The 24,795-nt window shown below is 41.0% G+C and overlaps 1 protein-coding gene and 1 long non-coding RNA gene across 4 annotated transcripts in view; one reads left to right on the forward strand and one right to left on the reverse strand.

Annotated features, from left to right (window-relative positions):
* The window catches only part of unc5db (unc-5 netrin receptor Db), a 247,517-nt gene that overhangs the window by 189,998 nt on the left and 32,724 nt on the right, over positions 1-24,795 (forward strand). For all 3 annotated transcript variants that reach the window (XM_081611277.1, XM_081611274.1, XM_081611276.1), the window contains 2 exons: positions 7,028-7,390; positions 16,148-16,232. In XM_081611277.1, the coding sequence (XP_081467403.1) occupies positions 7,028-7,390; positions 16,148-16,232 (448 nt within the window). The remainder of the gene's footprint in view (positions 1-7,027; positions 7,391-16,147; positions 16,233-24,795) is intronic.
* LOC145552996 (uncharacterized) lies at positions 9,568-11,388 on the reverse strand. Its single transcript, XR_014089165.1, has 2 exons — positions 10,269-11,388; positions 9,568-9,782 (listed from the first exon to the last, which is right to left on the reverse strand). It is a non-coding gene; the product is annotated as an uncharacterized LOC145552996 (long non-coding RNA).

Here is a 24,795-nt window from a genome sequence, read left to right on the forward strand (position 1 = left end):
TCCATCTTGATTAAATTATTCTGAAACTATGTTGGATTGCTGTCAGTTTGGGATCCGTTAATCTTCATTAGTGCAGACAGAACTTCTGCACAGCATAGCATAGAGAGTAGTAATCTGGCATTACTGATAACATTTCAAAGCTCACATTTAATACATTTGATGTGTATGTGATGTATACACCAATCAGACATAACATTATGACCATTGAAGGAGCTTTTCCTGAAAGATATACTGTAATTCTCCATACTGGCTGCTTTTGTGATTCTATTGGATTATAATTATAATTGAACAAAGTGTTTTAAAAATAAATGGTGGCACGAGTCAGTGAAGCACTTTGTTTGCAAGTGTAATATCTGACTAGACAATCATACTTTTCCAACTCAGAAAATTATACTTGGTTATATTTTACAGTAATAATATGAGTTATTCATCTTAATCCAGATCTTCTGAAGTCTGCTCAGAGAGTCTTCCTATGTGGTCCTGCTGGCCTGAACCTTTTGAGGCGGGGCATATCACCCTCACTGGACAAGGCCAACTCCATTATTTAGAAATATTTTTATGAAACAGTGTGTCCTCCACTTAAACAACACACACACACATACACACACTCTACTACACACCAGAAAACATGGTCTGGCAGCGACTTAGTTTCATTACTCTGGTTCAGGATGTCCATTGTCACTTCTTCTGACAATGGACAAGAGTGAGCATGGGGCCCCTGACCTTCTTGCAGCCATGCATCTCCACACACAGCAAACTGATGCTGTGTGTCTTCTAACACCTTCCTGTCAGAACCGGTATGAACTTCTTCTGCAGCTGGAGGCAGCTTTCTGTTGACATGGTTATCAGTGAGCTTTGGCCACCCATGAATCTGTTGCCTGCACAACACTGTTGCTTCCTTGGGTGACATTTGATAGATACTGACCTCTGCGCCCCACTGGCTGGTCTAATCCAGTGATCTGACAATAAAACCATGAAAAAAAGCATAATTATAACCAAAATTCTATACATTGTGGCTTAAATGCAGTCAAAAGGTGGAACTCATAAATTTGCAGTGATATGGTGTTACCTCGCTGCTGGAGTGATGGAGGGAAGAGAAGAGAAGAGGAGAAACAGCTGCAGCAAGGATTAAAACCTGCTGTTGTGATCATTTCATAGTGACTACACAGGGATACTGGGTTACAATCACTTCAAAAATCAGAGATTGAAACATACACATATATTTTTAAATAAATGTGGTGCAGATGTGTCTGAATAGAGCATAAAACACACGCGCACACACACACACACACACAACCACACGCACCGCCCCCCCACACACACACATGCAGCAGAATCCTACAAATCTGTTATGATTTGTTATGATCCCTTCACAGCAATCCCTCTAGTCAAAGTAAATGAAGTATTTCCTCCCCACCAGGGTGATTTTCATAATTTTTTTTTTACCTTATTTAGTTGTTTGTAGTTCATTAAATGGTGTGGAAACAGAAAACAATACTAACAGCCTCAGAAAGCAACGCTGCTTCCTGCCAAAGGTTCCTGTAGTGGAAACTACAGGATACAGATCAGTTGACATTGAGCCAAAGCTCCTTCCTAGAAGACAAAGACCCAAAACATACAGTTACAGATACATTGATGGGGATCACATCATAATCATGTGTTCCTATTTTGGACATCTGTCAGAGGCCATGAGATTGTACCTGACTGCTGTGTGTGACCTCTCAGAAATATGACATTTATGCCAAAATGTTTGGCAACTCCAAATAAGTCCATGCCAAGCATTATATGTCTGATTTGTGGTGATGCTGGTAGGTTTTTTGCCTAAGGCAGCTGATGTTCTTACCTTGACACCCAAGACAGATACATAATAGTGCGACAAGGGTATAAAAAGTAATGTCATCAACAGAGAGCAAGCACAAGGCCAACAGGCAACGTCACGAGAGAGAGAGAGGCAGAGAGAGAGAGAAAGAGGCAGACAAAGAGAGAGACAGTCAGAGAGAGAGAGAGGCAGAGAGAGAGAGAGTGCTGCGGCTCGATTGATGGCGTTTGCCTGCATTAAGCAGAACGGGCTGCACCCTCCCTGTCGCTCTGAGATTTATGCCTCAATAATCAGTGAAAGGACCTGTCCATCTGTTTTGACAGACCTGCACCTCTGTTATACTGTTGCAGGAGATAATCAATCTCTGATAGACAACAGCAGCACTCAGCCCGCCTCCCTCTGGACGGTGCGTCCGACTGTCGGTCCACCAATCTTCTACATCAGATTACAGCAGCATGACCCACTGATGGATAAATGAGGGATTTGGGGGGTGGAGATGGGATGGGAGGGGGTGTGGAACAGTGAGCATCAATTCAATTTTTGTTGTGCGCAGCAATAACTTCTGTAGCCCGTGTGACTGCTGCTCTCCCAGCCAGCCACGCTACAGGCATTCATATTGCAGGACCCTGACACTTCTGGGTTACTGCTAGTGATAGCCGTTGTGCAGACAGGTGATCCATCCAGCTATGTGCCCCCACCAGGTTCCCCCTTCCAGGCTTCCAGAGGCCTGGAGAGCTGGGCATGAACCCCCCCGTCCGTCCTCCCCCGCCCCAAGCGCTACGTCTTGAGATTGGAAAGATGTGCGGAGTGCTCCATTCAGCAGGTCATCAATCGTATTTAAATAGGCCAGTTCTCTGTGCAGCCTGCCTGCTGTGCCCTCCACCGGACACAATCCCTCCTCTCCGTTTAGCAGCCGGGTCGAGACTCCCTGGGAAATCTGGAGCACTTCCTTCCTCTCTTCTCTACTTATTGCTCAACAGCCCCAGTTTGTCTTTAAGGCGTTTTTTTTTTCCCCTCTCGATCGACCTACTTGATTTTGAGGGAAAATTAAAATTTCACCTTTTGAAGCTGCCATATTTAACTGCCATATTTAACTTGTATAAAAACATATTTTTATTCATGTTTGTTGAAACTGTCACTGTGTCTTGACAGTTTCAACAAACTGTCACAACATTTGTCGTCGTGACGATTGTCGTGACAGATAATCAGATAATCTGTGAAAAAAATCGAGCTCCTCTTCCTTCTCCCAGTGCTAACTAGAAACAACCAATCAGAGCCTGGAGGTGGGTCTTAGCGCTACAGCTTCTTCCCGTTAATGCTAGTTAGCATAGCCACTGATGATGGTGGATAAACAGTTTTCCTATAAGACGAAGTTGTTTCTCTCATTAGCAATTTAAGCTGCACATTCCTCTGAATTATTGCACATTCACAGGAGGCAGGGCATTAAGCCCCGCCTCCTGGCTCTGATTGGTTATTTTTGACCAGGAGTGGTGCATTTCTTCAGATGGCAATAGTAGCTCAGGGAGAATGTGGAGATCAATCTGATTATCTGTCTTATAACAAACTGTCAAGACATGGTGACAGTTTTAACAAAAATGTAAAAAATAAAATAAAATTATCAAAAAAGCTTCATACTGCAGCTTAAATAAACACTTTTGGATATTAAACTTGCATCCAAATACAAGAAGGCCTGTCAAAATTTTATATTTTTTTAACCTGACGGATAACAAAAATATGAAAGAAAAAAAATTGAAGTGCTTCCAAGTTGTTAGAAATGCTCTCAGGTGTTTCTCCAGAGAGGCGGAGTGCAGAGTGAGTCTCAGACCTGACCCTGTCTTTCCACATTCCTTCTCCTTCTGAGTGATTTTTAATCAGGGGCCCAATTCCAAACCCATCCCTCAAGGTATTCAACCCGAGGTACATTTCATTAACTTCTCTCATCTCACTGCTGCCATTCCATTTGCGCGGCACCATTCTTAAAGATGCACACTCAAGCGATAATCAGATCATTCTCCGCCCGGCCAGAGGTAAAAAAAAAAAAGGTGGCGGCTATTAAATGTCGTCTGCAGTGGGCCAACGTCTGCGGTTCCGCAGCTCCGACCGAGACCCCGAGAAGTATTTAGAAATAAACTGTGGTCATGTTTTTAATTCGTTTCTGTGGAACATCCCAGCTATTACTTACATTTGAGCCAACGCCGACTCCGTACCCTTTAAAACGCTGTCTCAGTTGTTGCAGGCCAGAGGTTAAATAGCCACCATGATGATGCTGAGAACCCGTACTGCCAGAGGTTTGGGGGGGGGGAAGTGTAAAGGATTAACCACCACAGCATTTGAGAAAGCAAACGTCTTTAATCTGGAAGTCTTTGTAATTTCGTTGAGCGTATGTGTTTTTATTGGTAATAAAGTCAATCAGAGACTGACGGGGAAACTGTGGAAGAGCGACCCAGAAGATACAGAAATCTCAGATGGATCTTCAACACAGGAAGAGGTTGATAAAAACTCAGGAGTAAAACAAGAGGATCTGAGCAGGACTGTCCCAATACACAATACATCAATTAATCACACGACAAACTAAAATGAGTTTGATCATTTCCGGTGGCTTGTTTGCTTTTGTTGTGTCTCTTTCTACCAAACAGACTGGATGCACAAAAAGCTTCACGGTGGTTCTGACTCCTCCCCTTCTTGTTTCCGTAAGGGTTTCGACATAGAGAAGGCGACATCGATCCCTCGCCTTTCATTTCTCATGGAAATATGGTGACGAGGCGACAACCGGTTGCTGTCCTCTCGTCAAACGACTGGCAAAATTTGTGTATGTGAAATTTGGAGCTCGTCCATGTAGATGTGCACACACGGGCTAACGACGTGAAAATATTCAACTTTTGATGCTGTCGCTGCCGTTGCAACCATTACTATTGTGTCACGTGAAAGAAGGAAGTGGATAGAAACACAAGACCAGACAGAGAGGAGTGAAACGAGAAGCAAACATGAAACAGCAGCTAAGGATGAGGCGGAACAAAAACTAAACAATATATCAAGAACTTAAAACACTGAACTAAATCAGAAAAATAAAATCCTCATGATAATGACATCATGAGGAGGCTTTTGGGAAAATCTGTTAACTTTAAATGGCCTGTGGTTTGGAGGGTTTACCTTAATGGGTCATCTTTTAATTTGCATTCTGAATTATGTTAAATGACCCCTTTACTTTGCTCAGAACATAAGAGCGAAATAATATTTGTATTCCATGTTTATTAGTGCTATGCGATGACAAATACACAAAGATTGACTAAAATGTCGGTTTCTACTGACAGGAATTTCGTTTTAGTTTTAAATCAGGACAAAAAAAGACCCAGTAAAAAAACACCAGCAACCTCCACAAAGCTCATCACAGATCCCATCCCCGGTAATTAATGATTTTCCTAAAAATAAAACAACATTAGCCTCCCGCTTCGCACCCCTCGCCAGGCAACAGCTGGGCAGCAAGGACTCAGTGACTTCGCCGTTATCTTGGTGCCGCTGCCAGATCGATGTGGCGCCCTGCTCGCTCCGTTTGGCAGCTTCGCCACATTTAATGGCCACAGATGAAGACCTAAGCTTCCCCACCCCCCTCTTACCCTCATCACACACTCTCACACACAGTGGGGGCTGAAGGACTCCTCTCATTTACAGAGCAGACACCTCCTGGCCTCCCTTCTTCTCCTTCAGGAGGACAACCGTGTTGTCCTGAGGAGCTGACTCCAGCAGATGGATTATGGAGATCAAGCTGCATGTGAGCTTGGTAATTAAATCTGACGCCCTGACCGTGGCTCCGAGCCCTGGACCTTCTGTCCAGGTTGTGCCCCTTTGGCCCTTGTGCTCCCCTCTCCAGCCTGGAAATGCAGTTTGAACTTCAGCGGTCAGCCACGGAGCCGCCAGAGCAGATAAAGTCTGATCTAAGCCACATTTACTTCACCTGGAGACGACAAAAAGTTTCTATTTGATCAAAGTATGACATAAGTCTTTGCTTTTACTAAAATGTGTCACATTAAATGAGCAGTGACTTGCAAAAGTTTTCACACTACTTCAACTTTTTGACATTTTATAACATCACAACTAGAAACTTCATTGTGTTGTATGTTAAAAATATATATATATAAAAAAGATTAGCAACAATAATAATAATATACTGTGCAAGACCGTAACATAAAAATTACTGTGCAGTTATCAGAAAGAGAAGAAATGTAAATCATGTGCATATGTACTGACTGAACATTGAAAAAGCCACAGCAGTTCTATGATATTAAATGTCCAAAAACAATGCAACATATTTTTCCAACATATTTATTTTTCATTTATTTTCAAAAACTAACAAGACACAGTCTGTTGCTCTGTTTTTAGTTTTTAAGCAATATGAGATTTTTTTACTGAATCAAAAGAGGTGGAAAAGTATTTGTGCCCTTGCTGATGCTGATCAATGTTACTGTTGTTCATTAAAACTAACGAAATAACAGGAATTGAAAAAACATTTTTGCTAACTGAAAAAATTAAATCCATAGTTAATTGGGAAAAACTAAAATGAACTATAACTAACTAAAACATACTGAAATTATACATATAATATCCTTTGTTTTTATGTTTATGACTGCTTATTAGGCTTTTGAAATGATGTGAAATAGATTTTTTTTCACACCACACAAGCAGTTTACAGCAGTTTACGGCTCTCCACCTGGTGGCGCTAATGCTAGTCCACAAAATGATGACAGCTAAAGTTCCGTTGGTTGTTCAACAATGATTGAATATATTTTTTCTAAATGGTATCATTAGCCAATCGATGAAAGCACAGTCACAATATAATACTTAAAATAATATAATTACTAAAAACTAAATATCTAATTAATAAAAACTAGCAAAAACTCTCTAAAAACTAACCAAAACTATCTGAATTAGACAAACAAAAAGTCACAACAAAATAAAATTAAGCTACACTGAAAAACCCAAAACTATTACAAATTTGTTCCTGATTCCTTGATTTGTGTGACAAACATGCAAAGAATAGGAAATCAGAAATACTTTCCCACGTCATTTTATCCCAGAAACCCGTTCAGCTCCAAATAGGACAGTGATGAATGTCATTTTAAAAGTTTCTTTAACTAGACCGTTCCTCTGCCTGTCGTTTCCCATGAGCACAGAGCTTTTAGGTGACTGTGCCGTGTCTCTCTGTGTGTCCAGGCAACCCGCTGCTTCTCAACTCCTCGATGCCGCCCGACATGACGGTGGGACGGACGTACAGCACGCCGCTCTGCTTCCACGACGGTGCTGACAAGGAGCTGTTTGACCCGCTGCCAGACATCAAAGTCAAAGTCCAGAGTTCCTTCATGGTGTCTCTGGGCGTGGCTGAGCGCGCCGAGTTCCATGCCAAAGCGCCCAGTGAGTCTTACCCACAGGACCTCAGCTGTGACTTCTGTAGCACTGTGGACAAACGCAAGAAGGGCCCAACGGGGCTCAACGGGCCCCTGAGCTGCAGCAGAGAGCAGCTGAGGACCAGCGGCATGTTCGGCCATGTTGGAGGCCGGCTGGTGGTGCCCAACACAGGTGAGCGGGCGCCACTGAAAGGGGAGATGAAGGTGTGTAGAGCCCGGTTCTGTTCTCGCTCTCTCAGTAACGACAGGCTGCAGTAACCTCTCATCAGAACTGTGCGATAGACGCGGTCTGCCTCTAGAGGCTCCTCAACGCCAGCATTTAACAGCTTCCTCCAGGTTTTCTCTGCTGCCTTGCCGCTCCTGGTAGTCCTTTCACCAGTAAAACACGTCCTGTGTGATGATTCAGCAAACGAGGAGGACTGGACAGAAAAACTGGTCCAAAACTGGGAGGAAAATCAGGGATACATCAATCAGAGATTTGTGGAAATTAAATTAAATCCTTTCAACCGTCCATCATCACTTATACCCCACAAAAAAATAATAAAAATAAGAATACATCTGTGCAATGTTATTAAGCACTGGGATTTGCAAAAAGAGCTGGCCGGGTTCTAAGCTGTCACTGGTTTCCTTGGTTACCCACCGTAGTCATGCAGTTTTAACATTAGCTAGCATGTCGATAGCTAACTGAAGTGGGTACCACTTTACAATAAGGCTCCCCTTATAGATGGCTAATGAATATTTTATTGATGTGTTATCTATTCAACTGTAAACACTTTATAAATCATTAATAATTGTTTATTATCCATTAATTAAGAGTGATGAGGTATCAGACTATCTTAGATTGCTGTCCTACATAGATAAAATATGTAACTGCTCATACTTTGCTCACTATTTGGCAAGAAATCTGTAGATTTTGTCTCATTGTCACCCTTAATTAATGCATAATAAACAGTTATTCAAGAGTTATAAAGTGTTTAGAAATCAATCTATGAACTTTTTATTAGACGTCTATAAGATGAGCCTTATTGTAAAATGGTACTGTTTATCACAGTGCGATAAAATAAGTTATGCTACCAAGTTGACATTAGTGAATGAGAAACGTTTTAATGATCCAAACACATTACATGAAGGTGAGTGAATAAAAGACGACACCAAAGGCCCAAACTGCAGTGACCAGTGGACCTTACTTACTAGGAAGCTTAAAGCTAATTTGTTAAAAGTAAGATCAGCTCTCAGTGAGATGGGCCTTGACAGGGTTTTCCTAAAATTTTACATTTTCATTAATAGTTGTGGAATCAAAATTAACTTGGAAAGGACAAATTAAATCCGATCTTTTCTGCCTTTTGGTCACAATGGGCAGCTGTTTTGTGTTTCAGTTCAAATTTTTTCAGCCTGGCGACATCAAATCAAAGAGCATTGCACTGTTTGGTTATCCTGACAGAAAAAATCCCATGAATTTTGAAAAGAAGATGTAGCAGTAGTCATGGAGGCGGTGGTACACTTAGTCATCAGACGTGCAAGAAATAAAGCTGCATGCAGGAGTTGCGCCAGGCGAAGAGAGGTGGTCTGCACTGGCTCCGAATTGTGAAAAAGTTTATTAGTGTAATTTTAAATAGTTGTAGTAATATATTGTTGCTTTCTTTCTGCAGGCGACATGCAGGGTTGACTGATTATCCTGCTGCAGGATTTCTAGAAGCATAGCATGAAATAATGATAAAACAATAAATGATTGAGAGCCTTTCTGTGGGACACCCTCCTGCCTGGCAGGTTGTTGAGAGGGATTTTTATTTTTATTTATTTATTTTTGGAAGCACAAACAACTTCCAATATGACTTCAGGGAAAACATCCTGCTGCGTGGTGTGGGGCCCGTTATCCACATTACTGGCACCTCTATATACCTGCCTGGAAGCACTGGCAGCACTTCTTCTACTGTCTCTGAATTTGCAATTACAAAGAAATCTTTGGCATTGTTTTCTTTGTGCCCATCGGGAAAGAAAAAAAATCACCCATAATATCGTTATGGTACAGAGCAACTCTTCATTAGATGACAGCTTTGGTTGGCACCTCTTGGGTGCCAGAGAGAGAGAGAGAGAGAGAGAGAGAGAGAGAGAGAGAGAGAGAGAGAGAGAGAGAGAGAGAGAGAGAGAGAGAGAGATCACACTGACATATCTTACACCTTCATATTTAGGGAGATATTTGTATCCGTTTTTTTTTTTTTTTGTTTTTTTTGCCATTTGTGTTCGGAAACATTCATATTCAAATATTGGTATTTACAGTTTCCGCTGTGTTACTTATAGATTGATTTCACAAGACATCTTGAAACCAGGGCCTGACATGCTGGAGGAATAGGAATGGCAAATAAACAAGTGTTTGAGATGCCTGGTCAGAGATTAACGTAGGTGATGTTTCACTCAATGTGAAATTAACATTACAAATTTTTATAGGGAAAGGTGTTGGCAGAGACGAGATGCGTCAGCATAGCCTCGTCATTTTTAGGAGATTTTGAACACAGCTGAGCTCATTATTGGAGCTACTTCAGAGTGAAATGCTGATGAAAATGAATCTAAAGGGTTAACCGAGGAGCCATGTTGTGATGACTTTCTGAAAGAGCAGGAGATTTTAAAGAAACAGAGGCCCAATTTCAACTCGCTAAATTACAAAGTCAAACTTATTTTAAGGCATATTTGATATATGTGGCATTTTTATAATAACTGAAGTTAATATTATTATTTGATTGTGCTATAAAATGGTACTGTGTGTCTGGAAAGTACATAATTTTGCCTGTTTAATACTGAATAATCCTAGGAGTAAACAAAATATGCTGTAAAAGACTTATGACTGGGTTGAGAGCCGCCTTCTAGCAGGACAATGATCCTAAACATACTACCAATACTGCTGTTAGAAAGGCTCAGTCAAAGACCAGACTTCAATTTAATTGAGCAAATGAAGCAAGGGTTCAAAATTGTTGTTCACAGAAACCCAATCACATCTGATTAACGACTATCTGTTTTGCAAAGTGTTATAAATTGCCATACACAGATCTGGAAACAATGAAGAGACCACTGCACTGAGCCCCTCATAGTTGTTCCACCAAATACTGATTTCTGAACTCTACCTGAGCTCAAACATTATAACGGTTGTTTCTAAATGAGAAAGCTGAAAGCACTGCATCTTTTTCCTTATTTGGACCATTTCTCATTTTGTGCAAACTACAACATTTTTGCTTGAAATTTTGGAGACATGTTGTCAGTAGTTCATAGAATAAAAGAACAATGTCCATTTTACTCAAACATATACACATAAAAAGCAAAATCAGAGAAACTGATCATTTAAAATGGTCTCCTGTTTGTTTCCAGAGCTGAATATCAAATATGACGTCACAGAAATTTTCCTTTGTAATTTAGAGCCTTGAAATTGTCTGTTAGCCACTGTCTGTTTCAAAACTCCTGTTCCTTCTGATGCTCTGCTTTCAGGAAGTCATCACAACATGACTCCTCTTTTAACCCTTTAACAACATATCTACCAGCAGTTCACTGAGAAGTAGCTACAATAATGAGCTCAATAGATGCGCTGTTCCACCAGCAGGGGGCAGGTTTGTTCAGTTGAATGGTTACAGGAGATTAAAACCTCTCTGTCGCTAGAGGACCCAATGTTGGGTCCTCGGCGCTTGCCGCAACAAGATCAATTAAAAACACATGCTATACATTTATCAATATAGGCATATTGCATATCCACGTAAAGGGAAAAAGCTCTTCTAAATGATAGGATCGATATTTTCTTCCTCAACAACACCCAGAATGAACACTAAGCAGATTGATAAAAAGAAACGCAATTAGACCTAACGAGGCTAACGAGGCACACCCGGTAAAAAACGCAATAGTAAAAGAGCAAGGAGGCCCGATGTACAAAAACTATTAATCAGAGTAAAGCCGAAGCTCTGAGGTTTTTAACAATACCAGAGTCACCACGCTACGTGCAAAACTCAATGAACCAGCAGCTAAAGAAGAAAAACAGAAATGGCTCATTTCACGAAGCTAAAATCAAAAATCCAGTCCTACCTTTGCCGTTTCGTGGTCATAATCCATATTAGAGTAAATATTTCCACCTGGTCCGATAATCCCTTTTTCCCTGAGTACATCTCAAATGGTTTTTGGTTCGGCACAGAGGCATTTCCGTGTTTTATGTGGATTCGCAAAATGCCGGGTGAAAATTGGTCAATTTACGTCACATGCCTTTTTTTCGCTGTAATTGGTGAATAACTTTAGTTTCCGTATTAATGTCAACGCCCTCAGATTCTATTGGCTCTGACGGTTCGAACGACATGTCAATCGTCAAAATTGACCAATGGGTTCCCGAGAAACTGCCCCGCGTAGTTTTGAAAAAATGAATGGGGAATTGGGAGGTTTAGGGGAATTGGGAGCGCAGTTATTGTAATGTAATTATGAGATATATTAGTTTTTCCTTTGATCATATCATTTTGACAACTTAGTTTTCATTGCTATTTGCATTTTCATTGTTGTATAATTCTATTTGAAGTGTTATTGTGAGTTAATCTGTTCCATTTTCAGTCTATTACAAATTGTCTATTTTTTTCTCTTTTTATGAATGAATGCAATGTGGATTTTTCAAAAGAACCCCCAAAAACAATTATTAGATGTAATTACTTATTTATGATAAATAATAATTTATTATATGAAAAGAATAAATGATTAAAACAGACCCTACAGAAATAAAAACTAAGAAAGTTCAAATGGCACAAATTGTGCCAAAATGGCTCATTTGGAAGGTCCGCCTAGATTTTTATCTAGAAGCACCTCTCTAAAACTCATATGATTGACTTTTTTTCATGAAACTTGGCACAGTAAAAGGTCAGATTGTGTACTGTTGTTACTACTTTTTTTGGCTTTCACTGCATGTTTTGAAAGGAGCATTCATAGATTGAAGTGGTTTTTTTTAGGCGGAAATTGATTTTTTTCTTAATTTCTGCTGTTTATCATATTAATACACTTTCCTCAGTAACAGGCAGGGTGGTTTTTAGAGCTGTAACATGTTCTCTAGGGTCTTGCCTTTGTTTTGATACCAAAACAATTAAAATAAACTCTGTAGTTCTTGAGATACATTCAATTCATTTTGGGCATGTTATTTTCAGCCATATTGCTCAAAAGGAGGCCTAGAGTCGAAGAGGTTTTTAAAGCGCTTTTCAAACATTCATAAAAGAATGCCACTTTAATTTAAAATGGTTAATAACTCGACCAAAGCTACTTCTTGACATTTTTCTAATACATTTCAAAATAAACTTGTATTGTTATTGTAGCCACATATTGATAAACGATCTCTAAACTGAATTCATCAGCTTACAATGCACAATAAGTGTATGATTTTGTGTAAGTTGACAAAAACCACAGAGTCTGGAGCCAGTTGGTCAAGACCCTCCAAACGAGACCCGCAATTGAATCAGACATTCACACACAACGAGGAGTGTGAGCGGGATTACAAAATAAACGAGGCTGTCGAGGGCGTCGCCAGCAAATGTTGCAGTTGCCCAGAAGGTCACAACAGTGCGTGTGTGTGTGCGCGTGTGTGCGTGTGTGTGTGTGTGTGTGTGTGTGAAATGTGGCACTCTTCGCCGTCGGCCGGCATTCTGGGCTGAAGTGAAATCAGCCTCCTGCAGGCGACTTTCAGGCCAGAGGATCTGAGTCGAGGAGTTGCCGCCGTCGTCAAGTGCGACGCTGACACGGCGCGTCTGCAGGGACCGCCGTTCATTAGCCTGAACCGCCAGCCCCCACACACTCTACTTTGCCGCAGATTACCGAAGCTTTTGGTCACCTCGGTGATGAGCCGTAAAGCAGCAGCATCTCTCACATCTGCGCGAGTCTCACGAAGACTTTGAAGATGCAGCCTGTCGAGTTGAGGCTTCGCCGTGGATCCCAACACAGCAGGAGCGGACCACATCGCAGTTTGAAAGACTGAATTAAATTCAAATTAGAATAACATTTTTAAAAATTGACTAGCAGCTTCCCTCCGTGAATTTATGTCCTAATTATTCCACAGACCTTGCCGCAACTGGAGCGACTTTCTATCAAAGAAACGGCTCCTGTGTGGATACAGAGGCCAAGAGGTTTTAAATGGAGGAAGAAAATCACTTCTCGTCTTTCGCAGAAGCGAACATTGTGACCAAACGTTTAGCCGACCTCAATGTGTAATGGCTTTGGCAGACAACTTGTATTTTTCTTTCTGTTCTCATAAGGGCTCTGCGTGAAAATTAGTTCTCATTCAGTTCAATTCAATTTGTTTAGCGTTATTTCACAACAAATGGTATCTTAAGGCAATTTACAAAACAGTAATTTTCATTCAATCAAGCGTACTTTCCAAGTGATCCTAGTTATTCAAAAGTGAATTAAGCTGAGTTTCTTCATCAAATTAATTTAAAAAGTTTATCTTAAGGAAATTCTTGAGATCGTTGGGAATGAAACAATCAGGCAGCAACCGTCTTCCAGGCTGACTGCTACTTGAGATTGTTCCTGCCCCACAGCAGGAACTCAGAAGAAGCTTGGATGATACGAGTGTGTTGTACTGTAGGAGTCACATTTTGGCTATGAATGATGTTCATATTGCTTTAACATCCAGCACCTCAGCCAGGATAAAGTATTTAAAGGGGCAGTATTATATATTTCCCAGGCACATGGAGCCATTTTATACCACAATCAAGTTATCATGTTACCTTCAATTGTTATAAAAATGATGTATATACAAAATATGACTTTGACTTCATAATTTATCACCTTGAAATTGGGCCTCTGTCTCTTTAGGAAACTTCTGCTCTTTTTGACACCACCTTTAGGAAGTCACCACAACATGGCTCCTCTATTAACACTTTAATAACTTCTTTTATCAGAGACTTCACTGAGAAGTAGGTGATGTAATGAGCTCAGCGGACGTTTGCTAATTCCTGCTGGCTAGTCTGAAGGAGCTGAGTGGGAAAGTTGGGGGAAGGGGTGCTTGAAAAGCTTGAAGGTGGAGCTAGGTCCACCCAGGTGTTATTCACAGCTGAATGGTTGCCATGGGAGATTAAAGGATTTCTCAAACATGCATGAAATAATCACGGCAACACTTCTGTCATGTATTTCATGAAGGAATAACATAATAAAATGATGTCATCCTCCAAAAAGCTGATTTTACATAATCCTGCCTCTTTACGCTGTTGCTAACTTGCTTTGACTTTGACTGGCTTGGAGAAGTGATCACACTTTTTTTTTTACTTATCTCACCCTTTATCAAAAGCAAGACTGAAGAAATGCGGTTCTACGTGTTTTCCCTCCTCTGTGGTCCTGGCAGAGCCGCTTGTCTGATGTGTGAAACGGTGTTTATTTGATCTGAGCAGACTTATTAGAATTTACATTTCACAAAACGTTTCGCTTTCCACAAGGCATCGAAAAGCCTTCTTTTAAAGAAGTCTGCTCTGCTCTTGTAAAGCAGGACCTTTTATATGATCTTTGCTCCTCCATGTAAATGCGGCGCCACTTTGCTCAGCAGCAGATGAAAGGCATTATGCAGCAGTGAAGGCACAGTGCTGGTGTGTTAACATCCTGAAAAGACTCTTTACTTGCTTTGCTTTATAGTTGTCTAATCACCAGCTCAGTGAACATGGATGATTAGAAGAGGTTTGGAATTCTTCTTCTTCTTCTTTACTCGGGCATACACATCAAACTTTGAGTACAGTTGTTTTCAGAAGCTTTCCCATCATGAACATGAAAGTTATTTTATGACTAGTCTAAGATTCTTGACCGTCATTGGTGTGGTGACTTTGATATGAGGGCCATGTTGCACAATAACTGTTAATGAATGTGTTACCTTCCATCTTCACCAGACTGTGTGTTGGTTTTTGATTTAACTGTGAAGCTTTCCAAACCAACCAGTCACAACTCAGAACGGAGAAATCACGTCCAGATTTCAAACCTCTCAGTCAAACTGTCCACCTCTTGAGAAAGGAGATTGGTCAGGATGTTAAGGGACAAACAAGCTAAGCTAAGCTTAGCATGAACTAGAGGATGCTGGAACAGAAGTGTTGCTGTCCAGAGGGAAGGAAGGTTAAAGGAAAGATAAAAGGCCTGTATGTGCATAGTGTTTGATCAAGTCCAGAGGACTCCAAAGCAATTCACATTACAACTACTCACGCACACATTGTGTTTCCATTACACATGTGCGCTAAACTTTGTCTATATTCCACTAATAATGAAAAAACACAATTTGTCAATTGCGGTGTTTCCATTAAATGACTAAAATCACACGTGAATAAGTTTAACGCAGTAAATCATTAAAAGCATGCTACATCCTTTTGTTTTCTTCTTCATGGTTTGCATCAGTGGCAACATCCGGTTGTTGTGACAAAAAAAAAGTGTTTCTATTTCAGTTTTGTGAATAAACCAATTTCACAGAGAAACGCTTCAAACTGCCAAAACCTTTTAGCAAAAAACAAGAGTTTTTTGTTTCTTCGAAATTGGCATGTTTCCGTTAAGAAAATGTATTTTTGGAAATTGTGCAGCTACACAGTCAATAAAAACGCAGCTAATGACAAAGACGGATGGAGTGGAAATGGAACCGACGGCTCCTACAACCGTCGCCATCATTTTGGCTGCAAATGAACTCCAAGCTCCTCCAGCACGAGCCAAATGCTTTCTTTACTTTTTCTTTCCATTAACAATGTATTTAAAAATGAAAACAATCACATGTTTAAACAATTCCTACCCTGCTCAGCAGAAAAAGAATGATCTTAGTCAAGTTAAAAGAACTGACAGGAGTATGGATAAAGCCGGTATCTATAGTGTTGAGCTGAATGTTGAGGTTGGTTTGGCCCCGCGCTGTCAGGCGGCCATGTCTGCCCATGTTAACACGGATGTGTGTTTGTGTGTGTGTGTTTTTTTCCCTCAGGGGTCAGCCTCCTTGTGCCTCATGGAGCCGTGGCTGAAAATATGTCCTGGGAGATGTGCATGGTCATCAATCAGGGCGAGGCGAGGTGAGGCTCCACTTTTACTGAAATATCATTTCAAGCATCTGTCTGTCAGTCGCTCTGCATCGCATCGTCCATCTGCTCCGACTCGCCGTCCGTCCTCTCTGACCCGCTCGCCGTCTCTCTCTCTTCGCCCCGCAGCTGGCGGCGTTGCGGTCGGACCGTAGCGTATCCGGCCGCCGTTATCTCACCGAAACCAATTAGAAAGTTTAATGTGCTCTGTAATTGGCGGCTTAATTAGCAAAGAATTAGATTGAAGCTTCGCAGCGTCAAAGTAATGTGATTTGTTACCACATAATGTCTGTTGAGTGGAGTTTAATGAGCCTGTTTTGTTTTTTGAAATCCTCTCATTCTGTGGAGTGTCATAAATCGAGTTAGAAAGGAAAAAAAGGAGCATTTAATGATGATAACTATATTTAACATTTGTTTATTTCACAACTTACTGCACCCTGTCCCCTCTTATTGGGTTTACTATCAGGTTGTTTGCTAATCTTTTATGTAGAAAGCGTCATAGTGACTAAATAAATCATGTCAGGGAAAAAAAAAGACATACACAGCTCTTAGTTTGAAGCTATTCTAAAAGGAGCTCTTTGCAGATTTGGGCTCATAAAATCCAGTTCCTCTGACTAGGGTCAGCAATATTCAGTCTTTTCAGCTTTGTGTCAGCTCTGAGAAAACGCTGTGTCATGTTGGACAAGGTGATTCTGAATTTTATTTGCATAGCCGTAACACACACGGCTGAGATGGCCGCTCCACTGCGCTGCAAAGGTCGCATTGAACGATGGAGCTGCGAAAAAAGTCTTTCTTCTCTTCAAGGTTTCTTCTGCTTTTGTTTTTTTTTTGTTTTGTTTCACACTTCAGTCTCTCAGACGACCAAAACAATGTCACGTCAAAATGGAGTTTTTAAATGGTTTCATTCAATAAGAGAGAAAAAACCTACTTATCCAAACCAATCTACTTAAGAGTAATCCTCCTCTGAATGGAGTTACTTGTGCCAACCTTATATAAAACTATAATAAAAAAAATTATTGTATTTTTGTTGTTGTAAGTCACCAAAATGAGGAATTACTGTTGTCCGATTTCAGTCAAATGGTCACTATTTGAGGACTAGTTTTTGTTTGTGTTGCTATAGGCCTGTCACAATAAGCAATAAAACAATTAATGGCATGATCAATTCAAAAGATCTCAATAATTTCTATATGAATGATTTATCATTTTGCTTTTTCCTGTCTTTCTACTAAAAAGTGGATGTTAAAAGTCTTCAGGCAGGTGTTTTAGTCTAAACTAGCCTCTTTTTTTGAAGATCAATTTTGTTTCCAGAAACTTCATCATTCATTTTATTTGTTGTTTGATCTCTGATTTATCTACATTTATTGATCTCTGAGAATGTGTTCTTGTTTTATGATGCCGTTATCAATATATTACTTGAACATGGTCTCAAAACAACAAAATTGTTGTTTATCATAAAAGCAAATTGTGTTTCTGTGATGGATCTATGTTATAGATCAAGGGTGTCAAAAGTTTTTTTCATTCTGGGCCATATCAATATCAAAAAGTTGGACTTTCTAATTTAATGACTTGAAATTGGCCCTTTTTCGGTTTTAAAGGCTCCTCCTCTTGCTGAAACTCTGCCTTCAGGAAGTCATCCCAACATGGCTCCTTTAAACAGTATTTCACTGAGAAAACAGATGAATAGTTCTACCAGGTGTTTGCTAATTGCTGCTGGCTAGTCTGAAGGAGCTGAGTGAAGTAGAACCTCATTAGCTTGGAAACTGCAGCTTAGAGGCGGGGCTAGGTCCACTCAGGCGTTTTGCACAGCTGAATGTTGCCATGGAGATTAAGGGATTTCTCAAATGTGCATGAAAGAATCAAAGCAGCACTCCAGGAATAACATTATCACATGATGGTAAGCTCAAAAAAGTCGATTTCACATAACACTGCCCCTTTAAGAAATAAAATCATCATCAAAAACTTACACGGTTTATCTATATCTGAGAAAAAGAAATTGTTTTATGATGTAAAACTTTTAAACATGACAAAACAGAAGCGATATTACATGTTACTCTCAGATTGTATAGTAGCTGGTGGGCAGTAGAACCCTCTGTCATGGAGTCTGGACGTCTGAACCATGACTATCTCTGTTCGCTGGCTGACCCTGAGGCTACCGCAGCAGATGTGCCCAGCCTGACTCCCGCTCCCCACAGGACTCCTCTCAGCACCGCGGCAGTACGGGTGTTCGCATCCAGAAGCCTCTCGCAGGTGGCAGTCTGTGCTTTGATGTCCCAGCTGCAGGGGAGAAAGTTGAGTTCGAGCCTCTCTGCAGTAGATCCCCTCATTTAGTACTTCACTTTGCTGTAGGAAGCAAAGTCCAACCTCCAGTCCTCCAGTCTCTGCTTTACAGCCTCTTTCACTGCTCTGAGTGTCAATATGTAGTTATCAACTCCTCTTGGTGTCAACAATGCCCCCTCCCCCCCCTCCTCCACCTTCCCCGGGAGGCAGTCACGACCCAGAGAGCTAGTTTAAACCATGATGAATGCAGAGATGAACGGCTCCTGGTGCGCTGACAGACGCGCACGCCGCAGACGTCTCCCTCAGGCCCTTTCATCTCGCCATCGCACCGCGTTTTGCATTCCTGTCACAGCTCGGTAATGACCCTCGGACGGACCGAGCTGCTCTGCAGGAAAGGTGGGGAGGGCGGGGTTCCACTACTCACGCTCCCCACGAGAGCTTCCAATTCTCTCTGAAGTGTCACGGTTTATTCACAATGATCCTTTTGAGCTAAGTCACAGAAGGAAAAAATAAAAAAAAAAGACTGCAACCAACGCGTTAGCTGGAGTAATGACAGGGCCGTAGCTCCTCTCGGCGGCGCCATTAAATAAGAAGACGGAGACAGCAGAGACATCATGCAAATGGAGTTTCTTTAGATCACTTACGAAAGTAAACCTTCAATGCTGCACCCGAAAGCGTGAGAGTGATATTTCCGTTGAGGGTTATGACAAAAAGAAGGAAGCCGATCTTTACGCTAGAGGTGTGATGTTTCGGTGTCGATCCGATACTAAGTAAATACAGGGCCTGTATCACCGATAAAAACACTGATACTGATACTTTTTATTTAAGTTTGATGTGTCATCAAACTACTGATTTTTTTATTTTTATTTGTAGAGCACGTTTCAGTAACAAGTCAGCTCAAGTGCTTTACATCATAAAAACACAAGAATAAGAAGTCATAAAGACAACAGAGTCAACAATTGAGAAACCAGTAACAAACATTACATTTTGACGAGGGCTATTATCTACAATACCAGTACACATTATATGTTGGTCAATGTTTCATTTATTAGGGTTAAAAAGCAACGCTGAACAGGCGGCTTTTAAGTGTAGATTTAAAGGCACTCAGTGTTTCAGCTGTTTTGCAGTTTTCTGGAACTGTCCTCCAGATTTGTGGTGCATAGAAGCTGAATGCCCCTTCCACATGTTTGGTTCTGGTTCTGGGGATGCAGATCCAGAACCAGAATCTAGAGATAGCAGGAGAAATGCTCTTTTACCAAAGACAAAATAGAAATCCAACAGCTGTTAAATTGGGACACCACTCTTTCTTTGTTTACATTTTGTAAAGAAGGAAGATGCCCTCATGTCTTCTTTGAAGGTTTTTGGTGTAGCGCCACCGCTGGTGAGGGGGTGAACAGGTTTCTCAAAGGTTTCAGTTCATTTAACAGAGCACTGTGAAAGAGAAATCTCTGACTGAGGTTAAAGGTAGACATTGTGGAAAAAAGGTGAGACTGCAGTTTTAGTAGTGCTAACCACTGTTATTTGTGCTAGCTGCTAACGCACTATGCAGCAGGCAGTTAAAAGTATGAACTCTACTCATTCGGTCCTTGCATTTTAAATCTGGGGAACAATCCTTTGTACCGTGACGGTTCACTCCCGCACTGCGTGGCATTACCTCCGCTCTTAATGGGGTAAACTAACGACTTCTCACTAGGAAGGCTAGGAAAATAAATGGAATGCTGTTCTCATAGATTTTTATTGTCTTTAGTGTTAAAAAAGAAATTGAAATTGGTCAATATTTGTATCACAAGGTTGGGCACCAAGCATTATTAAAACCACAGATTGGAAATCAGTTTTAAATGATTTTGTAACCACGTACTCCCTTTTCACAACGTCTGTTACCATTTTCTGTTGTATTTGCAAGAAAAAAGAGTCAAAAGTCAACACAGTTTGTACTAAAATTGTATTTTTACATCAACAAAGTGAATCTCAATGAGCCATCTGTCAAATTCTATGTTAGCTGTTCAGCTAAAAGCTTTTTTACAAGTGTGGAGTAGAAAGCAAGACTAACTGACAGTCAGGGAATAAACCAAAGAAATACAGCAGGGATACAAAATGCAAGAAAAAAAAACAAACACATGAAACAGAATGCCTGGATGAGCTGAATAAAATCCAACAGAAACTGTAAAACACAAAGTCTGAAAATGAGAACAACTAAGCAACACAAAACCAGGCGCATGAAAAGTGCCGTCACCTTTTCTTTTGGAGTTCTTATTGTCTGTCACTCTGTGGGAGCCGGGCGGTATGTGCTGATGTTTCTGGTAGAAGCCCGCATTCGTTCTGTGGTCTGCTGTGGTCGTCTTCTCCCTGGCTGTCAGTGCCTGTCTGCATGTTGCCAGGCGAGGACATCCAAAGTACTCTGTCTTTTACTTTACTGCAAAAACACCAGTCCCTTCCTGACCTCGTTCTCCAGACTCAGATCGTTTCCCACTGGGGTGTTTCTAATTACCTGCAGGCTCCTGAAGCTTCCAATACATAGCTGAACATGTATTGGAAGTTTTTCTTTTAGTCAGATAATATTCACTCTCTCTTTGTGGTTACCTAAGGATGTCTGCAAGAGGACTATATGTTGTAAACAAAGTTGTAACTATCATTGCTCCCGTTGGACAGAAATGACTGACAGATTGGGGAAAACAAACATGGAGGTCCTGACGTGTTTGCTACAGCTGCTGTTGCAGTTTTTCGCCTAAATAACACAGCCACAAAATACAGACCAATCACGCAATAATTTGGCATGGAGAGGGGGTGCAAAATGTTTGCCAGGGTGGTTGTGACAAGAAGGAGTAGACGACATGAGGCATGAGAAGAAAGTGACGCCACTTTGGTCATGCAGCCGTGACATTGAGAACAGATCTCGCCTCAACTAAGCAGAGCCCTGTAGAAATTGTTCTGTAACCCTTCAAATATTAATAGATGTCTAGTTTTTTTGTTTGATTTTTTTTTTTTTTTTTTTTTTTTACAAATTGGGATTATTGTGTGTTGCTTTCTTTTGGCCTACTTTGTGATGTCAAACAGGTTCTCTTAAAGTCATTTCTTTCAGGCCTGGCAATGGGCAGTGACACTGAACAAAGTTGTCAAAATATTATCCAAGTTGGTTTGGATAGCTTTTTGTCCAGCAAAATTTAGTTAATTATCTTAAACAATAAAGTTTGGCAAAAAGCAAAGCGTAGAGAAATCTGTAACAAGGCATTGTGTGCTGGCTTTTCAGCAGTAAGGATAACATTTGGGACTTGCTGTTGTATCTCCAGTCTCAGCTTTGTTTGATTAATCAGAAACCTTTCAGTCTCAAACCGCCTCAGAGGATCAGTTTTATGAAGTGAGGGCTAACCCCTTTTATCTTTTGTACACACTGTGAGCAGTGAAGCCCCCTGAGTGTAGGCGCTATACGGTTTCCTGCTTTAATTCGTAACCCTCTAGTCAGAGTCCAGGTCGCCTGCAGCGGTTGACCCGGCTGATCCGCATTTCTGGATGTTTCGTGGTGGCTGTGTTTGCCTTTAGCTGTCAGTGCTCACTGTTCCCAGTTCCAGCTGCCAAGAGCTTTGGACAGAGCCATCATTCAAGGTTTCAGTCCACATCCCGCTCCTTCCTCTCACCAAGGTGATGCGAATGCTCTTTCACCGCACTGTATGTAAATATTTCAGCCTGTGATGAATTGTTTGCATTGGAGAAAATCACAAAGGTTAAAATGAATTCATGCTGAAAGTAGAACATCTCCAGAAAATAAAGACCAAAGGCTATTAAGTTGATGGTTAAAGTAACTTTTATAATTATAAATATTATTTTTACATATTTATTAAAGAAATGATCATTGTCATAACTGCGTAAGATAGATAATCTGCTACACTATGACTTCTTCCTGTCAGCAGAGGCTACTATGAATGCTAAGGCTAGTTAGCATGGCCGCCGATGACATTGGATAAACAGTTTTTTTGTGAGTGTAAGTTGTTTCTCCGCCACTGGCACATTTAGCAGTGCATACACAAGGATGAGTGACAGTGCTTAGACCCTCCTCCTGGCTCTGATGGGGTGTTTTTGACCGAGAGCGGAGCCTTTCTTCAGACGGCAATAGTAGCTCAGATAGTAAGTGGAGGAGATCAATCTATTTACAGATTATACTGACAAAATGGTTTTTATAAAGTTACTTAACCCAGCCTTAATTTTTCTTTTACTTTTGACTGGCTCTGTATGTATGCCTAATCATCATTTGATACAAAAGATCAGAGCAGAACACAGCGTTGGTTATTCTGGGCTTGAGGTAATTGCAGCGTTGACCAGTGAAAATGGTTTTCTTGCCTTGTTCTGCTGATTTACTCTTGTGTCACAGTTTACAGTCCAATAACTTAGAGAGGTTTTCGTATAGAAAGCCTGTAGCCCATAAATCAGCCCGTAAAGCTGTGCTTGGATCAGCATCAGCCGTCTTGTACCTCCAGGTAACAAAGGAGAAGACGAACACTAAGAGAAAATAAGCCGCCGTTTGGTCTCTGCAATGAAAAGTCATGCAATTAAGCTGCTTTGTGTCTCTAAACACAAAGATTCCTTCAGCTGAAAAGCTATACTCACCCCATTGCTTCTTCATTTGAGCGCTATTTCCGTTTAATTAACTGTTCTTGTGTTTCCCGTAAAGATGTTTTATTATTGCCGATTATCTAAGAGCTAAAATGGAACGGCATTGTTCACTGATTGGATTGAAGTTCGGACAGCTTTTGAAAATGCTTTCTGTTTCTTTGTCAGCAGCTTCACTGCTGTTGTGACAAAGGCAAGGGATTAAAGTTGTGTTCTAAGTGATAACCAACACAGCCAGGGATTATATTTCACCATGACTGTTTTCATGAGGCATGTTCCACTTCAATATCTCCTGCTTTTACGGGAGCACTTCAGTTTTTAAATGATATTAAAAAAAAGGATGTTTAGAACAAGACATTTTGATTCGGAATCTTGAATAAGTGTCTTTCAGACAGGTTTGATTGCTAATTCTGCCTCCTGAGGATCCAACAGTCATCAAAAGTTGGTAGCTGCTTTATCGTGTTCAGGGTCACCGGGGCAGGTTTATGTCCAACCAACCTCTGCACTGATAGGCAAGAAAAAAATAAATAAATAAAAATCCTACAAATATCTATTTTTGCAATGTTGACTCCCTGTCAAGCGTGGCATTGAGATGTATCCAGATTCAGGTCAAAGTGCACAACTTTCAGCATCACTGTTCACAACTGTGACTTATGTCTGAACGGAAGAATCAGAGGGGATTTAGATTTTTACCCGCTTTATTTGAAGGTCATTAGATCACATAACTGTCAGCAACACCGCCCTCACCAGGGAGAGGATAAACTGTGTGAAACACAAAGTGTTTTTACCTGTTAATCATATCAAGAGAATCTCAGACAGACGGTGTGTGTTTTACTCAACTGTCAAAGCGTCTTCCAACCAACATTAAACAAAGAACCGTGACCAGTGAGTGAGCACTAGCCTCTTTAGAAATGTGAGCTGCAGCAGCTCTATAGCCCGGTAAAAACACAGACCCTTGTACTACATCAAGCTATTTGCTACAGAGAAATGATTGCTGCCTGAAGATGTGACCTCTGTTGAAGTTTTTAATTTTACCCAGTCACTAACATTTGCCCATGACACATGTGATGCACCAGTTCGACGCTATGAAGCTTACCAGAAATTGCCTGCGCTGTAAACAACCATCCTCCTCCACTGCAAAGAGAGAAGTACCTACCTGAACTAGTCAGCTGTTGACGTTAATTCAATATTTGAAAGAGTGGCCAACACGGACTGAACGGCTTTGTTCACTTCCTTCGCTGGCATTACTAAAACTACTGGCAGACTAAAACAACGCAGAAAATCGATATCTTCTCAGTTTCTCCATTTGATCGCTGATTGGCCCAGAAGGTAGAAAACCCAGACTGAGTTGTAAGTAACATTCGAATCGAGCAGAATAGCACAGGAAGGCAATGTCCAGGCTAGCTCATCACCAGCTAGCTTCCAATCCTCACAGGTTTAATTTCCTTCAGCCCCCAAGAGTCCTCTCACCGGTTCACCTCTGTTCCTTCGTTAGATACTGACCACAGCAGACCTGACGCACACACACTCTTACACACAAGAATAGCTGCCTAAAGAGAACAAAGTAAGAGAAACACACTGTTAAGCTTCAAGTGGGAAAAACAAACTATTGTTTGCGTTCCACTGCCTAAACCTTTCATTGAACTTGCTCGGGGAGTTGGTGGTATTTTTAGCTGTC

This window comes from Poecilia reticulata, chromosome 9, assembly GCF_904066995.2.
Source record: "Poecilia reticulata chromosome 9, P_reticulata-male-v2, whole genome shotgun sequence".
Classification (NCBI taxonomy): Eukaryota; Metazoa; Chordata; class Actinopteri; order Cyprinodontiformes; family Poeciliidae; genus Poecilia; species Poecilia reticulata.